Here is a 20,346-nt window from a genome sequence, read left to right as displayed (position 1 = left end):
TACGTAGTAAAAGTATCTCTCTCTCTCCTTTTCTACCTCCTACGAATGTACATTTGAGAATTACAGCTGCTGGCGATGCTGACGTCGGTGTTTGATGTATAAGGTACAAAGTGGGCTGGATAAAAAACGAAAGAAACGAACTAAAAAAAAGTTGGTATACTAGGACGGCTTTCAAATGGATAACTTATAGGTATGTATTATAACTCACGAATGGAACTAGATAGATACACATTTACTCTTACATGCATGTGAATACGCATACCTGTACACCAGGTATAGAAGGATCGGAGTTTCTTATACCCCGCATATACTTGCCGGAGTGAATGCGTCTCGTCCCATCTTTAGGCCACTTACTGCACCATATACATGATACACCGATCGATCGCGTCGATTTCAAATTCATTCCAAAGAATTTATACCTTTACGATAACCAAATCCCGGCATGCGAGAAACTTACATTCTCCAAGCCAACGAATATCGTTTCATCGAATTGTCTGAGCATCTACAAATGCATCGGATTGCTTGAAAATCGTTTAGAATTTTTTTTTTTTTTTACTCCGATATCGCGATACAACGAAGAATGCTTCCCAGATGATTGCGAGCTTAAAATACTAGTGCAGTTTTTCTTTTCATACTTGTGCGAACAGCACGTGTATAAGCTGTAGCACACAAGTCTAACGCCGTCTGTACGTCACGTGTGCTACGGAAAAAGGGCATCACTGTACACAAGCTAAGTGTGAGAGAGAGAGAGAGAGAGAGAAAGAGAAATGGAGGTCTAAGGTTAACGTCTGTCGTATCGCCCTCCCGAGAGTAAAATACCACGTATATATTTACATGTGTGGTGTATACACACACACACACCGGTATGCACATGTCGCCTGTTCGGAGTTGGGGGAAATGTTCCAGAAATATATGTTTACGTATATGATACAGAGCAGGTTGATAAGTGCGGGGAAAAAGAGTCCATGAGAATTTTCAACGAGCAAGGTTTAAAAAATTCACGTATGCAAACACACATATACATACGCAACTCTGTAGTCGCACTTCTGCGTGCACCCTTCAAAGTTTTCCACATATATTTCTTCATCCCCATGTCTCAATCTGGTGTTTATTTAATAAAGCAATTTTGTCCCTCTCCAGTGTTTTGCTTGGTTTTATTGGAAAATGTCCTCATGACGTCAGAGCCTGGTTGTCAGCGCCATTTTTTCACCACGTAACCTAAGTTTTTAATTTCAATGGAGACAAATCGTAATTTTTGTCGTTTAAAATTATACTCAAGTCATATACATTAATGAAACGTAATCAATAATATACCTGTTCAACCATCCGCACGTGAAAAAACACGGTCAACGGTCAGCTATCAGCCGTGTTTCGTTATTTTCTTTTTTTTTTCGCCAGATAACGCACTGCAAAGTGAAAATCCCAATAAGTGCACCAGTATATGTTTATCTGAAGACTGAAAACGCCGCAGCTTTATTACGGCTTCGATAATAATCTGCAAATTTTAATGTAAATTTCAATTACAAAAATACTTGCACAACGATTTTCTCCCTTTTTTCACTACAAGATACATGTAATAAGTGAAAATTGTAATACAGATTGTTATGACTGTGATCCCGTTTTATTTTTGTTCTTCTTTCACAGCTTCGAGTTGTTCTCCACTTCGGTGGGGTTTCGCCTCGCTCCAGCCGAGTTTGAGCTCCTGCAGCTGCCGCTCTATAAGCGTCGTAGGAAAGTAGGTATTGGGGTATTGGACACATTTTCCACTTGCCCTGATAAAACAGTTGGTCGTCATCGTGAACCGGAGCAGACGTCTGCCAAAACCTATCGGTTCGATAACAATAGTAAAGAAAAGTATAACTTACCTAAAATGGAATTTATATGTATAGCTATGCATATAGCCACAAATCTCACGTGCACCGTGAAACGCACACGATATTTATGATACGAAATAGAAATATTACAAAACATGAAAATAAGATATAAAGTTTTCTGTTTAATGTACCTATTTCCGCCCTCCTACGATCCTTTGCTTACTTTATTATACCCCTGAACGAAATTAAAGTGTATACCATGTATATAAATTATACTTTGACGCAACTTGTACCTTGTTAGTGACACTGTTAAGACGATGAAGTAAGCGCAGAGAAAATGGAAATAGTGGTAACTATTGTAGTTAGTAGTAGCTCGTTGGTAATATGATATTGTGATTTTAAAAATTGCCACGAATTCTCGATACTCGGGTGATACGCGATCCTGCAATGCAGCTACTTAAGTGCTGCAGCTTTATTGAGACTGTCTGTTAACTATTTCGATATACTTCACGCTATAAAACTTTTCCGAGAATTAAAAGAGCAAGGGGAAGATGAGGAAGGAGAAGAATTCCATTTATACATCTAACTTTCTACGTATATACCACGTGCAGGAATTGACTTCCGGCGTATAGAGTGTGAACTTAATTATCGGTATCCGATATCTCGACTACTCTGTCCCGATACACACACACACGCACGCGCACAGAATTTTTTCGACAACCTTCGCGATATAACTCGCTTTAAAATACGAGGAACACGAATTGAACGCCACAACTTCCCTCGCAGGTGTAGAATCTTCTATATCTTTCCATTGAAATTATCGACCTGCTCCTTGCGTTGAACTAAAAACCGTTGATTGCAAAAAAAAATAAAGAGAGATCAGAATACCAGAAAAAAAGAAACGATTACGGTACGCGAGAAATTCTCCTAAAGATTTCACGCCGTAGATTGCACTAATTGAATTTGCAAAAAATACAAAAGAAGATCAGGTTACAGTGATAAAGCTTTTTGAAAAGTCTATTGCCATTACATAAGCGGTATTGAAATATAAATCAGTATCACTCGGATCGTAATTTATTCTAAACTGGATAAAAACACGTTGTGAAAAATGGTTGTAAAACCATTTCATTTAATCAAGATGCTGCAGATGTTTACAGGCGATTACTTTGCCCCGGTCTCCTCTATCTCACCCCATTTGTATACTCGCTGTTGCTTATTCTGACTTCGCTTCGATAAACTGTTAAGAGAAAATATTATTCGATTTTTCCTGTACGAGGCGGATGAAAAAGTTGTGTATCAGGTTGGGCGGAAAGAGAGAAAAAAAAAGAGTTGAAAAAACCTCTGCAACACACAGCCGTGTGTATCGACGGCGTGCTCCGGAGTCCGATGAAAAAAATTTCCCGTAATAGCTACAACTCACTGTCAGCGTGTCCGGTGTTAAACGGGGATAATCGAATGCTGAATTCGAACCATTCGAACGTATAAAACAAGATGGACGTTACAGGTATTCCGTGAGAGTCGGGTAACCTGAAATTAGGCACCGGCGCCATCCGCGGGTGTACAGAGCGTATCCAATTATTCGTAATTCAGGTTAGAAGCGCACGTTGCCGCGATAACAAAATTCGAACCCTGTTACAAACGTGCCGTGCGTATGTACGTGCATTATAGATACACGCAGAACGGGGATGCACCTCGTGATGTAAACGCAATTTAACCACACCGCGTCAAACGTCCTCAGTATCACCTCTCCCTTTCTCTCTCTCTCTCTCTCACTCTCTCTATCCCTCTCCCTCTTTCTCTCCCTCCAGCCGTGACGGCGTCGGACTCGATTAATTAACCCCGAGTGGGACAGGTGCCATGCCGTGGCAGAACCTGATCGCTGCAGTTAGGGACTGACGGATCACTCTTTATCGTGAGGTCCTCTAAGCTTCGGCTATTATATATACCGGTTAGGGTGACGAAAAGCGGGCGGCATTGGCGGATGAAACTGGGTCGTTGCCTGCATTGCGGGGGAAAAAAATTTTCCCATTTTTCTTCACCTTCTTAGTTTTCTTTATTTTCCCTTTTTTTTTTCTTCATTCTTTCGTTTTTTTTTCGCGATATTCAGGTCTCGGGTTACCGATTGCGGATAAAAAATCCCACCCTCGCCGATTTTACCCTCGAATATAAAGGAGCCGCAGGTTGAAATATATTCGCACAATATTTCCCGCCGTAACTCGGTGACGTCACAAGACTCCAGCCAATGGACCCGCGACGCGGCTGCTTCGAAACTCCAGGCTCATTATACCTAATAACGTTTGAAAAATCATGATCATGCCTATAGTCCTAATGGACTTGGGAGCGCATATCGGAGTCCAACTTGTATGTAACACGAATAAGTGAGCCAAGACAGTGCGGGTCGGACACTGAACCGCGTTTACCCCTGAATTAAACGGATCATTCGAGCCGTATTACTGCACCCCAGGGCAACCTTATGAATATTTCATAATCAACACATAGCTGGAGCGTAAGGAGGACAGGTTGGTAGGCAGATAGGAACCGTGCGGAGCTGCAGGCGGTTCCACCATCCTCGAAACTTTCATCATATTAATTATTTCGAAATATGTGGATTAAATACGGTTCGAGTTGAACAGTCGACCCACCACCTCGCACTCTCGCCCTCATCCTCATCCCTCGCTCATTCTCTTTCCGCATACTCGTGCTCCCTGCACATTCACCCTTGTACGTACGTATAACGCGGCGTAATAGAGTTTGCTGAAAACGTCGAGTTTGACTACCTCGCAGCGTGAAAGTTATCTCCTAATTTTCAAATTGCGAATAAACCGGTATACTCGTATACCAGTTATTTCATACTTTAGTTACAATTTGTGGAGAACCCGCGGTTCGAGCGAGACAAAAACAAAGCTGATCTATAATGTTACGACATGTTTAATCGAGAGGATCGGCATAACTTGTGAGTTAACTGGTAGTCTCTGTACAGGAATACTCGAGTTCATATTGTAAAGCTACATATCACTGATCAGTATTGGAAATTGGGTATCGTTTGTACATAGAAATTCATAAATCGCTGTGTTTAAAGGAAATACTTGACTGAACGTACGATTCCAACGTGATCCTTGATCCGAGTTCAATTTCAATCCTCCGTTGCATATTATACGAGGAATAAGAATTCCAATGAAATTTTATTCGACAGCTAGGATATACTTATTATAAGTATATCCAATTTCCGTCAACATTTTCCACTTCAAAATTGGACAATATTTATCACGCGGTGAATCTACACAAATCACATCACTCGATTATTACCACGTGACGGAGTATGAAAGGGAATATACGAGGAATAACGCGGACTGGGTACAGCGGTAAGAAAAAGTTGATTTTCGTCGAAGCGATGTGAATGATGCCGATAATCTGGATCCGAGGTAAGGAAATAATCCGGCCGAGGTTGAGTGTTGATTCCGTAAAGAGGCTGGAGCTGATCAACCGACCAGCCTTCGTGGCCGAGGTAACCCGTCAGAGAAACTTGGCGGCTGCCGCTGCAGCACGTCGGGTTGACGACGTCGTACCTCGTCAATGAAACGAGCCTTAAATCGGAGACGTCGGACGTATCGGACGAAGCCCGCGGTGCACCCGGCTGGAAGTGATCCTCTTCGTCACTTGTCACGTACAATCTAGAACGAAACGAGAAAAGATATTGTCTTTTTTTCCTCTTTTCCTCGCGCCCCTTTTTCTCTTCTGTTTTATTCGGATAATATACCAATCGAATATTCTCTGTATTGGCAATGAAAATTTTTGAAGAGGTTATCTTATACCGACTGTAAGTATGAAAAAAAACTGCTACCCAGAGAAATGAGTATTACAGATGAATAAAACGACAGGAAAGAATAACGGCAGACAGCGATCGTCTTCTTTATCTCTACATACCTATGCATATAAAACTAAACGTCTCTCCGTCTGTCTCTACGTATGTTTCCTCATAACGCCAGAACCACCAAACTGATATTCACTTTTTCTTTTTTTTTTTCTGTGAATGCTACAACGTCAGGCCAGATTTTAGGCTTTATTTCGTTACAACCGAATCAAGAATCTTGAAGATGTATCGATATTTGTAAGACAAGTCTGAACGGGACGACACACTTATACGAACGCTGACTGAACCTTGACAGATAGGGGAAAGTTATGTTCAAGAGTTGTCAAGGTCACAACAAGCTCTAGAAAAAATTCCACGAGAGCATATAATTACTACGCTTAACAGTTTTGGCACAAGGAGCTTTTAGTTTCTTTTATAAATCTGCAACCGTCTTCTTGGGAGGATCTTCCGATCCGCGTGAATACAGTTTTAGTATTACCCTATTTCCGTCTGTGTCGGTTCGAGGTATCGCGGGGTGTAACGCAATGGCTGGGTTTATTCTGCAGACACCCCAAAAACTGTCCCGACCAATTCCCACATTGCATTTACCAATTCATATTCTCCCCGGGTTTTCCGTAAGCCTCTCACTCATGTTCCCTCCGATATCATCCCCTCGGCTTTTCCTTACGACGCTGTATAGGTATATAGTTATTTTTGAAAGTGACATTCGTATAACGATATATCGAACCCGGCCGACGCTTACCTCATTCTCGAGAACGCTGTGCCGAGTCTTTTTATCCTTTCCCCCCTAATACACAGCGGATCGAAAACGATGTTAAATTTTTAATAGACGGTTAGATCGTCCAGCTGACTCCGCGTTTAACTAGAATAATCTTCGCTTTTATGCTCTTCGCGGAGACATAATGAAACGCGGTGTACAAGGTATATATGGTACAGGTATATGTATCTTAGTACTGTTACCAAACCGCCTCGCGCGAAATTAAACGCCGTCGATAAATTTTAAACAAAAGGATCTCCGCGTATACGTCTCCTTATTAATTACCCTCGGCTAAGGTTGTCGTTTGTATCCCGAAGGGCCGCGGATTCTTCGTTAAAGGGAGATTGTTGAACGCTTGCGAAATTAAGCTTCTCCTCGAAAAGCAGCTTCCCCTGCAGGAATAGCCCGGCATCCTTGACAGTTGGCAGTTTCCTCCTCGTTCCATCTCCGTCTTCATCTCTGTAATATCCAATGGCGAGTTTCTCCACACCAATTTCGCCTCCGTTCTGATTACCCTGTACGGCACTCCCGATGATTCCGTATCCACCCACACTTTCGGCCACGTGCCGCTCGTTTATCTCCAACGGAAACTTGAAGGCGCCATTGTACGGATAGTCTGAAATAACCTGACGAAACGGAAATAGAATGATTAGAATCACACCTAATCTCACGTACATTCATCGTTCAATTCTACAATTAAGTGACCGATATGAAATATTTCGACGAATCGTTACCTTCGATATTCACAATTTAATTTATTCTAACATTCATGATTAGTTATATCAGTATATTGAATGAAAATGAAGCACATATTTACTCATCATCGGTAGGTCTCTAATTTTTTATTTACCTCTACGTTGAAATTAGTGGAATAGGAAATTTGTACAAATTGTAAATGCCATTAATTACCGGTTGCCGTTTTTTCCCATTGATAAGCCCGAGGAAATCACGAGCGAAATTGGCTAGACTGGTAATCGAAGCGACACGGTCGCTGTCCCGAGTTTTCGAACGGTTTCGAACGTGTCCTGAACGCTTTGACGCGACAGCCGCGTAAGGGTGATCGAAATTAGAGAGAATGGCCGTTCCCATCGCTGCCGACACGTAGGGGTGCGGGTTAAAATTCCTCGGCGTCAGGTCGCGTTCCGGAACGATTGATTCCATGGGATGAACGCCGGGACAAACCAGTACTGATGCTAACAGACCTAGAAATCCCTGAAACAATTAATTCCCCTTTAATTCTGTACCTCTGCCGCTAATATGAATCGCCCACACGTCTAACTTTCCTTTTCTTCTCTTTCTTTTTCCTAGAAGCTTATGCTCTGAAGCAGTTTCGAGTAAATATACCGTATCGGTTCTGCATACAGATTCCGTCACCGACACTTTACACGAAAATTCTAGAAAAAGGTTTGCATCTTGGCTAATTGTAAGTGAAGTGTCGGTAACGGAATCTGTATGTAACAGAACTGGCACGGTAAATCTACGCAAAACTGGTTCGCACCAACATTCTAGAAAAAGGTTTGTGTCTTGGCTAAATGAAAGTGAAGTGTCGGTGATGGAATCTGTATCCAGAACCAGCCCTGTCTATGTCCTGTTTCAATTATAAATTACTATTTTTGAATTATCAACATAATAATGTAACTGCAGAGATCGAAGAACAAAAATCAGGGTTATACGTATTACAAATTGCACAATATCGTGATAAAGTGAAATATCGCTAGCTAAAATTTATATAGAAGACCTGTCAGATCGTACAAAAATCGGATGAAACTTCGCGAAAGAGCTCGACATGGCGAGGTTGACCTGATAAATATTTTAACTTGATTATGTCAAATGAGTGCGGAGAGAATCGGTAGTGTACAACATTCACTAAACACATGTAACACACGGTACTTGCGAAACAGAAACACAGTTGCAAAACTCGGTTAATCAGAAACTAGGTTTTCTTTATCGACGTTCAAATTTATACGGTGCGAATTTTTCCTGCATCATTTCCGAACACTGTATCGAAAAAATAGAGAATTTTGACGGATATAAAGAACGAAAGATTGTCGGGTGACGATCACAATACATGCGAGGTATAAGGCACCTAAGTGATAAACGCAAACTCTGTCGGAGAGCCGCGAGTATACAACGAGGATGGCAATGTGCCGAGTTTTTATACACCTGTGAAAGAGCAGGATCTTCTCCCGCCCGCGCCATTTTTAGCATCGCGGGAATATTTCGAGCACGTGAGAATAGAGGAGGGCTGCAGAGGCGCCTCACAGACCGAGTAACTTGCGCTGTGTGTATTATGCCGGTTAATTTCACAACAAGTTATTATACACACGAGTATCGCATCATGTGAAGTGAATAATTTCTCCGTATCCCAGATGTAATACCTGTACCAATTGCGATATAACCGCTTGACTCCCACCACTTCACGCTCGACTTATATTCTTAATTGTATTATCCAAGGATAAACGCGTAAGAGCAGAACGAGCGGAAATCTGCACGGGCTGTTAAATAAATATGCGTATATATAATCGGGAAAATTTCATGCAAATGTTTTGTGCATATTAAATTGATCGTGAGAAAAGTGATTTTTTCCGTACGCACATTTTCGTATTTTTTTTACCGAAATTCGTACATCTTTGCAGAAAAATATTTTATGGACGCTATAACTAAAATCAGGCTAATCATCAGCATCTTAGAATTTTTTCACGTCTGATTGTGAGTATATTTTACGAAATATCTTGTCAACTGCTCCATTTTTCTGCGTGTACGATCAGTTCCTCTAGATCCACAGGTTGGAATGAGTTTCACTAACAATAAGCCTGAGCCTTTGTTCATTATCATGCTGCCGAGTTTTTTTTTTTTTTGCTTGATGAAGGAAATTGAGTGTTTTAAAAATAATTACAACCCGTTCCCGACTAAATCTATATCTTCCTTGTCTGTCAAAGTCAACTTATTGTATATACCGGTGTCTCAAAACTTTTTGAAAGTTAATTTACTTTTTTTCTCAACAAATACAGTTGAGCATTTTATCTCTCCGGCTTCCCCGAGGGTGAAATTTAAACGTGGAACTTGTTAGACGTTGTAAATTAAACGACGTAAAAATAAAAAAATAGAAGAAAACCCAAACATTTCGCGTTTCAAGCGTACGATTTTAGTCTCAGTGATTGTCGGTCAAAGTTTAAAAGTGGCTGGGACGGCGAATAAAAGGAGAGATACAAAATGGAAGTGGGTTGGTTGGTATGTATACTGGATGGGAGGTGAAAAGGAAGACTTACCCTGTACAGACGTACACGAAAAGGTGAAAAGCGGGTTGGGGGAGGCGGAATGCGAAACGAGTCGAGATTTAAAACGAGAAATCTGGTTTCGCTACAGTGTCAAAGGAGATCTTGAGATTCAAGCTTAGAGTTTCGAGCTAGGGTTTGGGGCGGTTTCTGAGGAAACGGTCAATAATTAAATCCGACACCACCTGCCCCGCTACTTGTTCATTCTCGGCTTGGCTTATAACAGTGCAACCACGAATATTTCTCATGCATAAATTACGGTATTTATAGGTTGAACGGATGATATTTCTTCGCGCGAGAGCCGAGAGTGAAAAGAGTCTTAATTTTACGGCTACAAAGTTTTCACAATAACATTAGCAAAAGACCAGTCAAATCTGTTAATTTGTCAATGAATTTCTGCTGATCTTATTCATTGATTCGAATATTTTTCTTCATTTTTTATTATAATTCTACTTTCCATTTCGAGTATCTTTCTGTTTTTTCCTTTTTTTTATCTTTTTTTTTTTTTTTGTTTGCTAAAACAAGCTTTCGATTCCGCAAAACACCGTACGTTTTGTATTTACCACGTATCTCGCTAGGACGCAATTGGTTTTGCGAAACGAATTGACGTAAATTGTGAACGAGGAATTAATCCCTCTTCAGCGTCATAAATCCCCGCACAAGGATTTTCCACATTTTTGATCCTCAAATCAGCTTAACGCTGAAAAGAAAAATCGCACGTAATGGTACAAAGTTTCGGTCGATTCGTCGTATTTTTTCATTCGCAATCAGTTCCATCTCATCGAACGCTACAGCGTAGCCAGTTTCGAAATATGTAATAATATATTTCAAGTAAGGTATTATACTACAAGATTGTAAAATTATAAATATCAAATTTGATTGCAAAATTTTTATGATTTCAGCGAAAGGAAGACTCGTTTTTCTATGCAGTGTCACCTGGTCCATTAATGACAAAAAAAAGAAATGTAAAGTAGACCCTCGTAAATTTAATACTGTGAAATGATTTTGAAATTTTTGCGTATCAACGAATCACGCAGTCGTCACGATGTATCTATCACACATACCTACGTGTATCAGCGAATCATTGGTCGTGCTTTGTTTTGTAAGAGTTGAATAATAAAAATGGGGACAACAGAGCTATGCAGCTCAATAAAGACCGTTCGAGAAGAAGTGTGCTTTATGGGAGTTCAGTGGCGGTCCAACTTATATACGCGGAGTCGTGGGAAGGACTGTGTGCTTGAAACAAACCTTTGTATAGCCTGCTGTAAGATTTGAAGTAGCTGACAATGAACGGGAAGAGATCGCACGGGCATAAATAAACGTGGACATATGGTAGCATATACGCTCTCCTTGATCCGGTGTATGCAGGATCGTTTGCGCAACGGCATTATATTTTATACTTAATTATTTGAAACAACAAATAAAAAAAAAAAAACACCTAACTTAAAAAACTAATTACTCCGGCATAAGGCTGTATATGTATGTACCACGTGTATAGAAAGATACAGTCGTGGATATGGCGTGAAAGAGTTGGAAAAGAAAAACTTCTTCACTCGAGAAATTCACGAGCTTGTGAAACGTTTTTCTCCCCCTCTCGAATGTGTATAATACGCTGATTTGATTTGATTTTTCTTCTACAATCTTGCACGGTTTTCATTTTTTCAAAAAAATTTCTCTCGCAATTTCACGTTTATATACATACACACATACGTACGTATATTTATATTTTTTTTTACCCCATTTCCTTCCTCGTACTCGTTTTATAAAAGTCAATTTATTCCAGCGAGATTGTTGACATTTCGAGAAGTCGCGTAGCAGGAATATGCGCACCAAAGCCGGGGCTACGTAATTAGGAATTTGTTTACTCAATCTTTATTTATGTGTACAGCTAATCCCACGATAACACCGTATATTTTATACCGTGATTATCAATTTCCTTCCCCGTCGTGACTTCGATCTTGTTCATTTTTTGCTTGAAAAATGAGTGAGAACGAGAGTATAAACTATGTGACAAAAAAAAGTGCATAAATTTATCCAACTCTGTCCGACACGTCGTGACGTGTACGTAATCATTACGGAATATCTCTAGCCATTCATGTAACTCCGTCAGAGATTCATACCGCGAGTGTCGGTGAAGGGACCGACACGAAGCGTCATTCACCCGTACCTTCGTTCAGCGATTCGGTGCCCGAAGCAATACGTGCGTCCTAAAGCAAAATCGAGTTACTGTCGCCCAAGGCGTGCATTGCGTGACAATTTTTTTGACGTCTATCTTATACCAGCGTATAGATAGATACATATGTTATATGTGTACAACGTACGAATTTGACACGGGGATTTTTGCAAATATTTGCAGGGCTACAATAGCCTGCGGCTGACAAACTTCCTCGTATCTCTTTTCATACATACAACCTTTTAGTCCAAGTTTTAAAACTCTCCGGCTGTCCTCAGCCGCGCTTCAACGCTGCATCTGAATTTGTAGTTTTACGCCAATTATTGATTTTCACCGTCGTGAATTAGATTGATAATTGTTACGTACAGATTTTTCGCTGCTGAGTACAAGTCTACCGATAAAAATGTTCCTTTACGCTGCATGTTTGAAAAGAATTTTATAAAAAGTCAGCTGAATGTTGAATATTTTTATATTCCCACTAAATTGCGTTATATAGGATACGTATTCGGCAAGTAGGTTTAGAGTTGGTATAGAAAGACCTGAATAACCCAGACGATTTGATCCGTAGTGTAAGAAAAGTAAACTTATCGTTAGTCAGTGACAATAAAGCTCACAATCAGTATTCGAAATTAACGGTCGAAAACAAGTAATGACCAGCCTTACATAACTGAAAACGAAATTCCAAAGACAAGAGAAAATTTTCTGATCTCGAATTAAAATAAGTTGCAGAATTTTGGCTCTACTAGTTCAAATTGCGTTTTTGCTTTATTTGAAAACTCGATTTAAATTTTTTATAAATTAGATTACCAGCGCCTCACAGACCTTAAATTACAGAATTAAAAATACTGCGATATCCCAGTTTATCTAAGCTGTAAAATTGCATATATTTACCCATATCACGATGATAAAATGAAATGTGTGGGGGAGAAGAAGACTTACGACGACGGGGTTGCCCGCGCTGCAACTTTTCATCCCCGCTAGTTCGTGACAACCGGATAGCGGTATTTCCGCCCAGCCAATTTGACCCCATGGGAGGACGGTAATTGATCGGTAAGGTAGCAGTCGAGGTAGAAAAAAGAATCGTCGAGTCTGCTCCACCTAAACATCCACTCTGCAAAATTGCAAGAGTAAAGTAGCTGCGTCACTTTTTGCCAATAAATCTTGCTCAGTCGGTATGGAAAGCCGCTATATTGACTACCGCCAACAGCTAGTGTTGCCTTCAATTAATACCACTATAATATTTACCACTCTTGATCTCTCCGTGTGCAACGTGAATAGATTGGTTGAAAAAGTCAATAAGAAAGGATTTAAGGTAATCGCCGCACCACAGATCTCTGGAAAATTGGAGATTAGTGGGTAAGAACGGGTTTCGAATAGTTGCGAGATGCGACTTAGTTATCGGCAACTAGTAATTTCGAATCACTAATATTTCCATAATTATATGACGTACGTTTTTCGTCGTTTTCAAAACAAAGTTTTGACGGTAAAGAACGCCGCAAATGAAAGACAGAGAAAAAAAACTCTTGCTCTCAGGATAAAAAAGGGGAACCTGCAAGCGGTAACAATTTTCCGTGATTGAGAAAGCGAAAGAGGGAGTGAGGAATATCATTGGCGGATAGGTGCGAGACTGACTGATTGTAATTATTCATTAATTCGACAGTTGAAGAGAAAATACTTACGAGGCATTCCGGAGGGATCGGTAATTGAAAGTTGTCATAGCAACGGGCATTCGGCTCAAGGAGGGAGAGCTGCCAGGGAGTTGAATCCAACATCTAAATATCGTACGTACCACAATCTCGAGAGGGGATTGGAGGAGGGCAACGGACGTAAGCGTAACCAAGCGCAATCTTTTTATCAACGTGTAAATTCCTGGAAAATATCCCGCCTAGCCATAGCGCATCTAGTTGAAGTCTCTGTGCCAGTGAAAATCAATAAGAAAGAGGTGTACAGCGTGCAACGTTGATGGTATATGTCTAGGCTTGTCAGGGCGATGAAAGCATGCAACAACGTGAGAAGCAGGCTCGTACTACGATCTGTCAAACGTGAAACGGGTGAAACGTAAATCATTCGCAGGCGAGAGAGCCGTGTAGTGAGTGAATTAAAAAATTTTAAAATAAAACAAAAAGCAAACGGAAGAATGTGAAACGATGGTAGCTTGCGAAAATAAGATAAAAAAGAGAAAACACGGTCGCCATAAGTTGAGTGCGTGATGTCGATAGAATAGAGAATGAATTAAATCCTCTGCAAACGACCAATCTTAGTTCGCATATTAATTTATCAAAAACGTACCATTGTGCGTGTATGATAACACAAAGGGAGACGAGATGTACATCTAATTGAACATAAACAAGCCACGGATAATAGTCCACATTCGTTATTACACGAGCGATCATCTTGTTACTAACAAGAAAATTGTAAAAATTTCAGTACATCGACCCGATACTTAACAGCTGTTTAGCTGTTCGCCAACAATGATTAGAGGTGAAAGATAAAATAAAGAGAACCGAAATAAGATGCATGATATACTTGAAAGATTCTCTGCTTTTTTTTTTGAAAAAAAAAAACAAATTGTAACCTGAACTAGGTATAACCGATAATTCCGCAAGCAGATACCAAAAATGTCTCCAATCAAGTGGCAGCTCCAACGACTCGTCACCCTGGCGCTGACAATTGTGGTATTTTTCCTGACGCATTGTCAACCGGCCACATCGACTCACATAACAGGCTCCTTCAACACGCGAGACTTCTTCAGTTTTCTGATAAAGTTTGGCTTTCAAAAGACGGATCGTCACAGGCAGAAAGATTCGTTTGGATACATATTTGGCAATGTGACGTCGAGCAAGAATTTTTCCAATCCTATAACGCTCGCCGTACTCGACAGACCTCACTTTCTGGAGTACTACGGTAACAGGACAGTGCGAAACAAGGACCTCGCCTGTTCTCTTATGTTCGATACTCTAAATCAGAGCTCCTACGACTGGCACTGCAACGACAAGGGCAAGGACTACCTGCGTCACGTTCCATGCCCCCTCGGTCGCCTCTGCACCGACGAGGATTCGAAATGGAACGTGGTGAAGGACCACCAGTTCACTTACGTCATACAAGACTTGGATCATCCAAGGTTCTGGTACGTCAGCCTTGTCGCGTGTTACAGAAACATGACGACTTGCAAGTGGCAACATTACGAAGGACAGGACGAGCTCACGTACGACATATGGCTGGTTAACGGAAGTCCGAACAGCAGCAGCGTCAACGCTCTCTCTTACCAGTTCTCTTACGACAGACAAAACACTGTCGAGCTCTACCTCCTCTTCTTCCTTTGCTATGTTATTCTCGTACCGTTTCAACTCTACGCTGCTAGAATGCAGAGACATCCCGTCACCAGGCTCTTCACTGCCAGTTTGCTATTGGAATTTCTCGCAATTTGTCTCATTCTAATACACGTCCTCAAGTTTGCCCTTGATGGCGTTGGGTATGAACAGCTCGAAGTTGCCGGCGACATATTCGACATACTGTCCAGGGTGAGGATATTTTTAGGAATTTTTTCGTCAAACTTATGTAATCTTGAATGCAAGAGTACAGCGAGACATTCCTGCGATGATTCTAAAATTGTGGAATTACATTGAAAACTTATATCGAGTCTCTTCCATTTTCATCCAATATTTGGGACAAAGAAATTTGACTACTTCGTAATCTTTGTATGCTCATTAAAGAAATTTTTCTGTCGTATCGACTTTACAGACATCCTTCATGCTGTTGCTGCTTTTGTTAGCCAAAGGATGGGCTGTAACGAGAATGGAACTGACCTGGAAGCCGTTGGTATTTGCGATCTGGTTGTGCTATGGAATAGTGCATATTCTTCTTTATGTTTGGAACATGGTAAGGAAGTTCTAAAGTTTCAGTAGATATGGACTAATTTTTTTTGGTGTTGTCAATACTCACATCGCAAGAACGTTATTTCAGACGGAAGTTGACATAATCGAGGATATAGACGAGTACCAGACTTGGCCAGGCTGGTTCATCCTCCTCTTTCGCAGTGCGATAATGGTTTGGTTTTTGTACGAGCTACGAAATACCATGACCTACGAGCACAACACTCAGAAATTAAATTTCCTTTTACACTTTGGAGCATCTTCCTTGGTCTGGTTTATATACCTGCCTATCATCGCACTGATAGCTCTTCAAGTTAGCGCTTTATGGAGGTTTAAACTGTTGCTTGGTAGGGAGAAGAACTTTTTTCCGTTTCTTGAACATCATTCGTCTACTTGCATAAATTCGCTGTATTCAGTGTCTTATGATTTGTATAAAATAATGATTTTATGATAAAATTTTTCACTATTCGACTAAACGTAATATTTATTCACAGGTATTACGTATTCAGCGGACTGTTTTGCGTACTGTGTTATGGCTCATTTGTTGTGGCCGACACGAAGCGAGCAGTACTTTCTGCTGGCACAAGGTGCCGACAATGGCGACGAGTTGGACGAGTTCAATGAAGCACCACATGTATTAAATAACTATGTTGAACCGCCTGAGCTTAGTAAAGTGCTAGCTTAGTGACACAGTATCGATTGATCGGAGGGCAAGAATAAAAGGTATAAATTATGAAAAGAAGTACATTATTGTATATGAGGAAAGTGAGAAAAATAGAGAGTGAGAATAATTGATTAATCAACGAGATTTTAAAACAATGTAATATTGTGATGAAATTTGCCAAATTGTTCGGGAGTGAAAATTATTACTGGCAAATGTACATTATGCTAACACTAATACTCTGGCGTGCACTCTTTGAGACTGAAATACCTATTACGCACCATTTCATTTGACAAGTTATGTTTCTCATTGAATTTTATTACCTATTTAAATAGTCAAATAATTTGTATGTCCGTTATAAAATCTGTTTATCATAGCTAGTAAGTTTAATATCTAATGTCAACCGAAGGAAACTCTGGATATAATATTCGGATGAATGGAAAAAACGTTATCAATTTGATAGCATCGTGTATCGAAGCATGGCAAGATATTTGATTAAGGATATTTTTTAATTTACCTGTTGTTCTTTTGTGTTTATTTTCATTAATGTGAATATTTCAACTATGAAAACTACTCTAATGGAAATAACGTTTTTCATACTTTGATTGATGTATGTATATAAATTTGTAATGAGCACTGAAAAAGCCCAGTAATTAGTATTTTTCAAATGAAGTTATCAAATTACACTGGAATATTGTTGATGAAGTTATGGGATATTCCACAAAGAATTTCAAACCTATGTAATATTTTACTACCTCACAATTTTTAAAGTAACTCTGTGCTTATCAACACAATTTCCTAAAAATTGTTAAAAAACGAAGTTCTTTCAGGAAACTGCAGAGAACCCCTCTAAAAGATAAATGGTTTTCCACGTGATGCAACTGCGACTCATTATTGTACGCATTCAAAAAATGTATTTCTCTATGGAATTCATACAGATCATTTTCTCGTTCTTTTTTTCGGGTTAGAAGGAAGAAAGAAGTTATAGAACTCTGCCAAATTAACTCAACTGTGTGTGTCATACTCGGTTTTTCTCATATAACCACTATAAAACTGTTATTAAGGTGCGTTGTTCATCATTGTTGCTCAAACTTGTAACAAGTGAATTATATAAATTAGATGTTAGAACGTTGAATTAATAATATTCCTATTTTAACTACAATCGTAACTTTAATTCCCAGATATATTTACATCTACCTATACATATATATTATTATCTATTACACACTTCATATTTACTTCCAGCTCTCGGCAGTTTAATTTTTTATTATACGTAACGTATTCACAGTCATGACACACAACATCATCAGTTGCGTTATCGTTAGATGAACTAAAATTTTCATCAAGCCTATCAACATAACCACATATGTGGTTAAATGTTGAAGATCTTGATTATACCTAATTTCTTACACTAGTGAATTAATCCATGATTTTTGGAAGAATTCACTTTCAAGCAACTCGAGCCTTTCTTTCAAGCTTTACTTAAAATTGCGTTAAATTTTATACCATCCAATATCTTTGGACGAAAATCTTATATCAAACTTCAATGCCTTGTACTAAATAATTGTCAGCCGTACCATTTTTTTTCTTATGATTGCGACACATTGCTTGGCCATTGATATAAATTGACTAGATGTGAGAGATTATTGAAACTTCCGACAGAAGTTTCTACATTTATGCACATTATTTTTATTTTTTTTTTTCGAAAATTATGAGAGGTGCAATTGAAGTGTACTAAATGATTCGAAAATAAGTTGTATGAAAATTTGTAACTCTAGACATATACTTTTTAGATTTATTCTAGCAATGTTATTTGATATACATACCTTTCACCGTAACTTAGCACCCAAGTATAAATAACTCAGTTCAACAATTGTTCTCTTTACAACGCAGGGTGACCAAGAATACGTCAGAAAAAACTACAAAAGTTTAAAACAAATTCATACGAATTGTTTGCAGCACAATCTTTACATTCTCTTGCTTTACCTGTACGTACCACATACGATAGCTATGCAAGTTAGCGTACTTCACATGAAATGTAACTTTTTTTGCGATACAAAGTTCAAATTGAAATTTATAGTAACACAAATACCATCACAAGGGTTCTTCGTATGATAAAACTGTTTTTATTAATAAATTGATAAATAAATGGATGATGAAGTGGCAGAGGTTGTGAAATAATTTCCTTTTGAAATGTTTATATTGTACCTAGTTATTTTTTAGTGGCTGTGTTACGATTGCAATTGTTTTCAAAACAGATCCAGATTTATATGGTGCAGTTGTACTACGCTTCCAACCGATCAAAACATCCCTACAAACATACAAATGTGTGTGATACGGACTCGCATAACAATGAGAGTATGCATGTCAAAAAAAATTTTTAAATTCCAATAAAACGTACAAATATCTAATAACAATAGTACTAACATGTTTATTGTACTGTGCGAACGCAGTATACATGTACACATGCAGTGGCAAATTTTTAGGTTTGAGTTAGAAGTAAACTATGAGTCGGTCAAAATTTAAACAAAATAAGACTTTAATCATAGTAATTTCAAGCTAGAAGTTAATCGGTCTATATCTTCTTTAGGACCTGGCCCGAGCCCAAGAACTGACACTGTTCCTGGAGCCAGCTGCGTTCTCCCAGCATCTTTAATGATTGCTGTAATAACACCGTCTGTTTTTGCCTTTTGAGCCAAGTCCATAAGTTCAGTTTGGCTCGATACTCTGAGGACAATTTTGGGCTGGCCAGTCAATTCCCACATCGTGAGCATCGCTTCATTGTTTTGGTTTGCCAGAGCTTCACGATAACACTCCAATGCAGCATGAGCGCATTGGGACGCAGTTTTTCCTCTGGACATGGCAATGTCAGATCGGACTATAATAGCCATCTTGCAACCGTTTACTGGAAGTGCTCGAGGACCTGCAGCGATGATAGACCTAAATTTCCTCAGAATCGTCGACATGTTCGTTTATGTGAGGTGAAAAGAAAACTGCGCTTTTAGTCTATAGCTATTTGTTACGCAACGTTTTTCTCACGCCTCTTCTTTTCGTAATTAGACATACAATTTTTAAATTGTTTTACAGGCTCCTGGCATTTTCTCCAATCTTGTGTCTCTGCTATGCAGTCCTGAAGTGAAAAATTACGATTGTTGTTTTTGCTTTACAATCTCTGATCGTTCCACTGTTTAATGCATTCATATGATATATTTGTAAATAACTCTGTGTCACATGAATCTTACATTAAAAAAGATGTAGACCATATACCTGAACTTTGTAGTGCAACTCAATGCAGCCGGTTTTTTTAAGCATACGATCAACGGGATCTTCTGTGTCCTCAGCGAGTGATTTTTCGTTATCATATACTGTCATAATAGCAATTCTCTTCCGTACTTTACGTGAATATTATTTAATTCCTCATGTAAGATATTATCTCCTCTACTTAGTTTCTACTTATTACCCGTTGATATCTATCGATAACCACGGTGATATCCATATACATACTTCACAGTATACGGTAATCGACAACCTCAGTTCTTATTTTTAGGTTAGGTTAGCTTAGGTTATATTGGGTTAGGTTGCAAATATCGTGCGCTGGGTGAAATTCAGTGGAGAGCGCACACGCTCGCGTTTTTCGTGTTGCTCATTTGAGAGCGCTCTCCAACACGAAATAGGGTTTCGGAACTAATTTTCGATTGCTGGACGGTTGCATGTCGGTAACTGACCTGTATTTAAATTACGTGATTTGAGCCGTAGTACAGATTCGGGGAATCCCGTTGTTGGTATGCGTAAAGGTATACCTATGTAAACTGTGGTTCCCCGCTCTTTTTATCAGTTTGTCACTCATAGACACTCGCTAGTAGTCAATTGGCATTGTTGGGCAAAGCTAATCTAGACAAACGTGGCACACACATCCACATATA

At 39.4% G+C, this 20,346-nt stretch overlaps 4 protein-coding genes across 7 annotated transcripts; 1 reads left to right on the top strand and 3 right to left on the bottom strand.

The window, feature by feature from the left end:
* Window positions 1-4,726: 4,726 nt before the first annotated feature.
* LOC124305218 (uncharacterized) lies at window positions 4,727-13,192 on the bottom strand. 4 transcript variants are annotated; one of them, XM_046764379.1, is made up of 5 exons: window positions 13,136-13,192; window positions 12,830-13,001; window positions 7,352-7,654; window positions 6,728-7,068; window positions 4,727-5,485 (listed from the first exon to the last, which is right to left on the bottom strand). In XM_046764379.1, the coding sequence occupies exons 2-5, from the start codon at window positions 12,860-12,862 to the stop codon at window positions 5,101-5,103; spliced, it is 1,062 nt and encodes a 353-aa protein (XP_046620335.1). In that variant the 5' UTR covers window positions 12,863-13,001; window positions 13,136-13,192; the 3' UTR covers window positions 4,727-5,100. The 4 variants fall into 4 exon arrangements, with proteins under 4 accessions (XP_046620335.1, XP_046620336.1, XP_046620333.1 ...); XM_046764380.1 differs by lacking the exons at window positions 12,830-13,001; window positions 13,136-13,192 and adding an exon at window positions 8,181-8,553; XM_046764377.1 differs by lacking the exons at window positions 12,830-13,001; window positions 13,136-13,192 and adding an exon at window positions 8,195-8,553.
* Window positions 13,193-13,549: 357 nt separating this feature from the next.
* LOC124305217 (transmembrane protein 145) lies at window positions 13,550-18,372 on the top strand. Its single transcript, XM_046764376.1, has 4 exons — window positions 13,550-15,411; window positions 15,632-15,769; window positions 15,854-16,109; window positions 16,257-18,372. Exons 1-4 carry the CDS (start codon window positions 14,509-14,511, stop codon window positions 16,445-16,447), a joined length of 1,488 nt encoding a protein of 495 aa, XP_046620332.1. The 5' UTR covers window positions 13,550-14,508; the 3' UTR covers window positions 16,448-18,372.
* Window positions 18,373-18,831: 459 nt separating this feature from the next.
* Window positions 18,832-19,389, bottom strand: LOC124305222 (peptidyl-tRNA hydrolase 2, mitochondrial). The gene has a single exon (XM_046764388.1). It carries the CDS (start codon window positions 19,387-19,389, stop codon window positions 18,967-18,969), a length of 423 nt encoding a protein of 140 aa, XP_046620344.1. The 3' UTR covers window positions 18,832-18,966.
* A 25-nt stretch (window positions 19,390-19,414) lies between these two features.
* On the bottom strand, window positions 19,415-20,170 carry LOC124305223 (cytochrome c oxidase assembly factor 4 homolog, mitochondrial). Its single transcript, XM_046764389.1, has 2 exons — window positions 19,691-20,170; window positions 19,415-19,553 (listed from the first exon to the last, which is right to left on the bottom strand). Exons 1-2 carry the CDS (start codon window positions 19,793-19,795, stop codon window positions 19,443-19,445), a joined length of 216 nt encoding a protein of 71 aa, XP_046620345.1. The 5' UTR covers window positions 19,796-20,170; the 3' UTR covers window positions 19,415-19,442.
* Window positions 20,171-20,346: the final 176 nt, after the last annotated feature.

The sequence above is a fragment of the Neodiprion virginianus genome, chromosome 5, assembly GCF_021901495.1.
Source record: "Neodiprion virginianus isolate iyNeoVirg1 chromosome 5, iyNeoVirg1.1, whole genome shotgun sequence".
NCBI classification, from domain to species: domain Eukaryota; kingdom Metazoa; phylum Arthropoda; class Insecta; order Hymenoptera; family Diprionidae; genus Neodiprion; species Neodiprion virginianus.
Note: the sequence above shows the minus strand (reverse complement) of the source record. Positions and strands in the feature narration are given on the sequence as shown.